The sequence below is a fragment of the Lolium rigidum genome, chromosome 2 (genome assembly GCF_022539505.1).
Source record: "Lolium rigidum isolate FL_2022 chromosome 2, APGP_CSIRO_Lrig_0.1, whole genome shotgun sequence".
Taxonomy (NCBI): domain Eukaryota; kingdom Viridiplantae; phylum Streptophyta; class Magnoliopsida; order Poales; family Poaceae; genus Lolium; species Lolium rigidum.
In genome coordinates, this window is record NC_061509.1 from 182,188,230 (window position 1) to 182,196,143 (window position 7,914).

Consider the following 7,914-nt stretch of genomic DNA (forward strand, 5'->3'; position numbering starts at 1 on the left):
GCCGCTTCCTCCACCTCCGGTGCCTACGCATCCGTACCCCCTCCTCTAAGTTTATTGCTCGCTAGCAGCAAGCTCTAGGCTCACTGTCGCCTTCTTCGCCGAGGTCAGCCCCGGCGAGATGGACGGCAGAGAAGGTGACATTGATGTGCTTCTCTCTTCTCTCTCCGTTTTGATGGTGCGGTGGCATTGTTTCCCTCTGTTCTCCCCCTCGGGTAGAAGAAACTAGGAATGGTCCCTAAAATACTCGCCTGTCGTGTCGTGATAGCGATCACCCGGTAGGGAGCGATTCTGCTTCCTATAAATGGAATGCTCTCATCTTGCTGCCGTCGAGTTGACCACGCTAGCACTGATATTGGTATGGCCATCTCGGTAGCTCCTCTGTGCCTCGGGACGACCAATCAGATCAAAATGTTTCATGATCACTCGAATATGAATATATATGCAGTTCATAAGATAGTCCCAGTGATTTTATAATCAAGACGATGACAAATATAGATCTGCTTACTCTGGGTAGTCACTGCAAGGCATCCGATAAGCAAGATGGTCATCACATAAACCATGCCGCTCCTCATAATCGTATTTCTTTGCTGGAACCAACGTCTATGTGTGGTAGGCGAAGCAAACAGTAGACAAGGTTACCTCTAGGGCCTCGATATATATAGGGAGAAGGGTGAAAGATTTAGTATGTGGCAATTCATCAATTATACCGTGATTTAGATGTGGAGTTTTGCAAGCGAAAAGTTCTTATTTGAGCCAGTCCATTACTTTTGCTCTAAACATATTATATACTAGCTAAATTCTATGACATTGACATCAGCAAACACGGTATCTGAAGTCCTCGGCTATCCTGCTGAATCAATAATTCATTACACTCAATTATCAGTGCTCCTGTGTGTTAGGGACGCAAACGGACACTAAGCGATCATTTGCGTCCACTCGGGCCGAAAATGCGTCTGGTACCACCTCCAGCGGGGCGACGCATCGTGATCGGGCCGTCCCCATCGACGCAAACCCGGCGCATATTTGTACTGGAATGCGTCGCGGCGGACGCTGCACGGACGCACCAAGTGACCGCTCGTTTCTCCACCGGGCCCGCCTGACAGCGAGCCTGTATTGAGGGCATCGCTTCCGCGGTCAGCGCTTCCGCGTCAGCGCCGCAGCCTTCACCATCAATGTCGCGACTGCCTCTTCTGCGCGCACACTGGCGGGCGGCGGCTGAGCTTCTGCGCCGCCTTCAATGACATCGTTTCCCGCGCGCGGCCGATCTTAAAAGTCCACCGGCATCGTTCCTCCATCGCCCACACCTCCACTCTCACCACCACCACCGCAGCACCATGGGGAAGAAGAAAAATGACTTCGAGGCGTCCGACGGCGGCACCAAGAAGGGGGAGCGGGCGTACAGGGTGCCGCTGCCCATCAGCGTGGGGAGGCTGATGCACGCGAACTGGACGCCGTGCGATGCCTGGGGGGACATGCACATGCCTGGCGGCTCAGCTACCGCCGGGTGCCCGTCCCTCCCGTGCCTGCGCGCGAGCCAGATAGGAGTGCCGAGATCCGACGAAGGGGGCGGTACCTTCCGCCGGACCTCCGTGTCGATCCCGCCTACGACATCGACTCCGACAGCTGATGCAGCTATCTCGAGTCCGAGAGGGATCCGAGGAGGAGGGCGGGCTTCATGGGCGATAGTGACTTCCCCTTCGACCATCCACCGACGCCTCTTCGTCGAAGACGGCATGCCCCGATGCCTGCACAGGATGACGACGACGACGAGGACTACAGCGAGGCACTGGCGTACCACAACGAGGAGGCCAAGGACGACAACGACCACTACGTCGCGTGCATTTTCTAGGAATGGCAGTTGGCCATGGTGTAGGGCCGGGAGTTTCAGTACCCGGACAACATGACAAACGACGAGATCGCGAGGCTCAGCGTCCTCGCCTCAGAGGTGGACCGACCCGTGCAGCCGTCGCTGCCCCGATACGCCACCGGCATCATGCCGCCGGGCCTCTCGGAGGAAGAAGCCCTACGACTGGCGCTACAGGACTCGGCCATGCCACCGGTTCAACCACCGCCTCCACCTCCGCCATACAACCCGTGGGGGGCCCACCTCCGGCCTGGGCTCCTCCTCCGCCACAGGCATGGGCTCCTCCACCTCCACCACAGGCCTGGGCTCCTCCACCTCCAGCACCGCCGACGCGCCCGGCGTATGATCCGCCGCTTCCCAACTGGCCGTGGCTGGTACGAGAGCTCGTCGTGATCGACAACGACAAGGAGAACCTGTAGACGCGGGCGTTCTTTAGTTTTTTTTCCTTTCTTTTACTATGTAAATTATGTTTTCATGTTATAAAAAATAGAAATTCGAGAGATAAAATGCGTCGTCCCACTGGAGCCTCCCCCGACGCAAACGGACGTGCGGTCGATTTCAACCATTTGGACCGACGTAAATGGACGCGCGCGAACATTTTTGGATGCGTCGCCCGTTGGAGATGCCCTTATTCTAATTTGGTAATAGTAAGATCATAGGCCAAGCATATGTAGAGAGCAGAAGCAGCCCAAACCGATTGCAACGTTTTTTCCCCTAAAGATGCTGAGTGTACTTTTGGTCTGAGACGCCGAACCGATAAATAAGCTAACTACAGTCTATACAGGCAAGACATATCTTAAATTATGAAATCCCGACCATCTCTTCCCAGATATCGGCAATGAAATTCGCGTCACAGTGATGAAATCGGAGCCGGTAGCAAGAAGTTGAGCAGAGCCTCGTTGAACCTCTTTGCGTCCTCCTCCTGCGGCATGTGGCCAGTGTTCTTCAGGATCTCCAGCCTAGCAGTCGCACCTAGCTGCCTGCATCGATTTGCACACGTTTTTCATGCATAAGTTACAGTGCATTGTGTGACAGGGTTTCAACCAGATTGCAACACCAACCAAGCAAGAGCAGAGAGTGTTGTGCTGACCTTGTCACCTGGAATGCCTTCTCTATGGGGAAGATCTGGTCATTCTCTCCCCACAGCACAAGAACTTGCTGAAAAACATGGCGCGGAGATGTGAATAAATTATGAGCTCACTTGGCAAGTTGGTTAAAGAAATGTAGCATGGTAGGCAATGCACTCTCTTTGTCTGTCTGCAGGATATGCTAGTATGTACCTGGGGGAGTGGAGTGAGCTGGAACTTGTCTTTGTCCCCTAGAGTTATCGCCTTGATCAGCTCCTTCTTCTCCTCTATGTTGTCGGTGTAGAGATACTGCAACACACACACGTTTTGGATATGTGGTAGTGTTACACTCAAATCAAGTTGGTGGTGGACCTTTTCACACGAAGCTACAAAAACCATGGAGGATGTATGATTCTCGAAGAAAAGAAAAAGTTGTGTTTGCAATTGTTTAGATGACACAATCTAGTACGTAGTACTCCCAAAAGCACAATACTACAGTACTAATTAATTGCAACGTGGTATGTATTTCAATCACTCTACAGCCTACCGGACCTTTAAAGCCGTCATGGCCACTAGTAGTGTTTCTGGAAATCATGGCGGGGCCTTTTGAATGAATGGTGTCTCAGACGAGACGTATGGCCGTCTAACAAACAGTTCATTTTGTCGCCTGACATGGACTTTCGCGTCAGAAAAGGTTGGAGGAAGGTGAAGGACGGCGAGGCATGCTGTCGCTTGCTGGGATATAGCTAGGTAGGCAGATGCAGCGCGTACAGGTCGTTCACCTGTCCACTATCTCCTTCGCCGCTGAGGAAGTTGGAAAACACGGCAGGTAGAAAGGTCCTTCGCAACAGAAAGGGTACCCAGCGAGCGGCTGGAACGGCCGTTCGGAATTTGATAGGAAGCACGGGTGGGAGACGGGAGCTCGTACTGTTCAGAGTAGATGGTGACGAACTGACGAAAGACTGGTAGCTAGCGCGGCGAGGCCGTTGGACGAACTAATCTGCTGGTAGAGGCGCGGCGCGGCTTTAGGCTGGACAGACAGGGCAAGCACGTTCAAGTCCGAGCACGCAACGATCAGGGGAAATTCAGACAAAAGTTTTGATATTGTCTCTGGAGAACGTCTAAGAATTCGAAAAACCTCATGGCGAATAAGGACAAGACAAAGTTTTTGCTATGTTGCCCGCCTGCATGCTTCCTAGTTACCGGCAGGTCAGAATGCGTATGGTCCGAAGTCCCCAAGAACTCGACACGCCCACGCATGGCGGCCGGAGGAAAAGGATCTAAGAAATTGAAGCATCGTGGGCGCAGTTACGTACCTGTATGAGGTCTCGGAGCACGAACCCCGGGGCGAACCGGCGGGGGCGGTGGTAGGCGAGCTCCATGAGCCGGCGCATCTTCTCGGGGGTGCGCGGCAGCATCACGTCCTCCACGCGATCGGCCCCGCCGCGCCGCAGCAGGGCGCGGTCGTCGGCGTCGCCCTTGAGCAGGTCGGAGCTGGCGATCACCACCCGCTCCACGGCGTCCGCGCCCAGGAGCCGCGCCACGTGGTACGCCACGAAGCCGCCGTAGCTGGTCCCGACCACCGACACGCGGGCGCCGGCGGGGACGACCGCGCGGATGAGCTCCGCCACCGCCTCCGCCTGGCGGGCCTCCGACCGCTCCTTGTGCGAGGTGCGGGAGCCGCCGAAGAAGAGGAGGTTCGGCACGACGAGGCGGAACCGGCGGGACAGCGCGCCCACCTGGCGGAACCACTGCCACGTCGCCGGCGGGCCGAAGCCGTGCAGGAGGACGAGCACGGGGAGGTCCTCGCTCGCCGCGGCTCCGGGCGGGAAGCGCCAGCAGTGCACCGTGGTGGCGCCGCCGTCCAGGGGCACGGTCTCCTGGACCAGCCCCGCCGCGGCGAACCGGCGCCGGAAGTAGGCGTCCAGCAGCGGCGCGATGCCCAGCGTGGAGGATGGCATGGTTGCGGTGGCGGGGGCTGGAGATTGGATCGCGGAGCGCGGTACCTTGGCGGTTGGTCACGTCGTTTCACAGTTGTATCGTGCGTGCGCGTGGCTGTTGCATGTCTGATCTGTATGCAGATTGCACAAGAAGAAGACAATCTCTGGGGCGGTACCTACCGCCTGCGAGGCTGCGAATGTCTATTCTCGAGAGTCCGGTTCAACCGCGAAACGATTTTCTACGACAAATCCCGAATTTGGAGTAGGAGTTACCTTCTGAGACAGGAGTTAGGGATTAAACGTCATACATTTAAAAGGGGGTTTAAAAGGGAGTTACCTTCTTGGCTCTCAGAGATGCTTTCATGTATGCTACAGAGAGAGGTTTTACTCATGTGATTTTTGAGGTTGATTGTGCTGAGCTGGTGAGATGTTGGCAAAAAGGTGAGGTGGATAGGTATGTGATTCGTCCAATCCTGGAAGAGATTAGGGATATTAGTTTATCTTTCATCTCTTGTAATGTAGTTTCTGTTCGGCGGGAGGCAAACCACTGTTGCGCAAAATTTGCGTTGGTACAGGAGGAGTCTTTTACCTGGAATGTCGAGCCGCCGGTTTTTCTTGTTCACAGCCTTAGTGCTGATTGTAACCCTGCTGTGTAACTGTTTGTGTAAGGTAGCAAGTTTCAGACGCACTCTTTTCCTTCCAGGGTACTCAAGGGGGGGCTGGAAGGTTTTTAATGAGGCGGCTTGCTGACCTAATATATATTGTTTTTCAAAAAAAAAAGTTAGGGATTAAACGTCATACATTTAAAAGGGGGTTTAAAAGTTATAAGAAGGAAGCCTTGGTGGCATATGATAGTAGTATTTTTTTTTCTCGATCAAAAGATGATTTTTTTAAACGGAAGCTTTGGCCAAATCTATTAAATAAGAGTTAGGGATTTTTTTTTGCTTGTGCTTCTGAGATACTTCTTCACCTTCTTGATTTTGTAACTCGTACCCTTCCTCGTACAAAGGCAAGCAATCTCCTTGCTAGATCTAGCCGCCTCCAAACATACAAGCAAGTTGCAAAGCTCATTTGCAAAAAGTGCCTCGAAGTTAGGTGCCAATTCACCTACCTCATTAACCTTCTCACCATGGTCAACAAAGTCAAGCGGCTGGCTAAGCACCGCAATGATGGTGTGGAAGCCACCGCTGATGTCCTCAAGTCAACCACCTACAGATGCATCATTAATAGAGAGAGCACCTCACACAACTCATGAAGATCGGGCTTGATCTGCATCAATGGAGACATGAGCCCATCAATGTCCTCGCACACAAAGGAAATCGACACAACATGCTACGACAATGGATATGACCTAGCACGAGGGGGAGAAAGAACCAAAGGTGCAATCTTCCCCAACCACAAACGACAAACTTTGACAACACCATCTCAGCGACTGCATCATCATCAACAACCACTAACTCCTCCTCGGTGGACTCAGTAGAATCGACCGGTTGCAGAGGCCCACATGTCCATATGCTCGAAAGAATCGATCTCGAGCCTAGGCAACAAAGGTAGCAACTGCAATTTGCCAAGAGCACGCTCCACTCTAAGCAAAACATTCTGAACCCGCGCAAGGCAATCGCGAAGCTCAGAGCGAATCAGCATAGCCTCCTCCAGAAGGGTGTGCTCCAAACACACATCCAAAAGGGTAGCGGCATCATTGGGTGCGGGCAGGGTTGAACAACGGTGGGTGCATCTGGTTGGAAAGGTGGTGAAGCAGTTGGTGCAACCGGTTGGAGAGGCAGTGAAGCAGAACATCAAAGCGGTGCAGATTGATCGGGACAATGCATAGCACCGAAGAAGCGAGCAATATGGTCAAATTTGAGGTAGTTCCTGCACCGAATTGGGTCCCTGCAGGAGCACGGACAGTGGCCTCTCGAGAGGCATTGAAAACATCGGTCCCTCAGCCACGCCAGAGGAGCCCGTCGCGGGCTAGGAGCAAGACGACACTCGACTGTGGAAGGCGATTTGTATAGGCGGCACCGCGAGAGCACACTCTGCCATCTTCTGAACACATCCTCATTGCATCTCAAAGGAATGTACATCGTCTCTACATTAGTGTATAACTAACATTGGCGACCCGCTGAAAGGGAGGTCATCGCTTCTACAAGATTGTTATGAACTTACACATTAGAGTTTATTTGTTCATGGTATAACATGACGCAAGCAATTAGGCTTCTCTTGCTTGTGATCTCCTGGGTAGTAGTGCTATATTACCATAAGATCTTCTCCTCGATGTCCTTGATTACAGTAAAGTAATCTCGTGCAATCTAAACAAGATCAACATAAAGATCAAATAATCAATCTGAACAGAGTGGTTGGATCAATAAGCAGCCCCTTCGACCATTACCGTTGACGCTCCGTAATAGGCACCGGACAAATCACGAAAAACAAAAATGACCACACCCCTCTGCTCCTAAATCAAGACGGTAGGACCAATCGAATAGCTCCTGGACCAGCGCCAAAATTTGGTTCGGGAAGTATGGAATATTTGATATTTATATTTGAAATGTAGGATGGATGTAGACATTGTTTTAATTTATTTTACAATATGGGATTTTGAAGCATGTGTGGATATGAAGTGCATATACTTTAAATTTGAATAAAATTTCGTTAGCCAATTTCATTAGTCTTATACCTATATGCCGATTATCAACGTATCAAAAATAAAGAAGTGGTAAAATGTATTTTTTTGTGGGATCAAACTTAGAAACTATTATGTAGTGAAGTACTCCCTCCGGCCCCAAAAGTATGTCTCAACTTTATCTAAATTGGCACATATCTACTCACTAAAATACATCTAGATACATGCATATTTTGATAAAACTGAGACATCCTTTTTATGGATGGAGGGAGTAGTATATTTATGTGTATACGATCTTGTAGTTGACACTATTGACATAACTTTATTATTTTGTCTTAGGGGTTATTTCTTTCTATTTGTTCGGTGTTAAATTTGTAAGATATATGTACCCATTCCGAATTAAGTATGCATATAATCTGC

At 51.3% G+C, this 7,914-nt stretch overlaps 1 protein-coding gene across 1 annotated transcript; it reads right to left on the bottom strand.

The window, feature by feature from the left end:
- Window positions 1-2,547: 2,547 nt before the first annotated feature.
- On the bottom strand, window positions 2,548-4,892 carry LOC124687797 (2-hydroxy-6-oxononadienedioate/2-hydroxy-6-oxononatrienedioate hydrolase 1-like). The gene is made up of 4 exons (XM_047221540.1): window positions 4,248-4,892; window positions 3,145-3,240; window positions 2,955-3,022; window positions 2,548-2,844 (listed from the first exon to the last, which is right to left on the bottom strand). The coding sequence occupies exons 1-4, from the start codon at window positions 4,890-4,892 to the stop codon at window positions 2,715-2,717; spliced, it is 939 nt and encodes a 312-aa protein (XP_047077496.1). The 3' UTR covers window positions 2,548-2,714.
- Window positions 4,893-7,914: the final 3,022 nt, after the last annotated feature.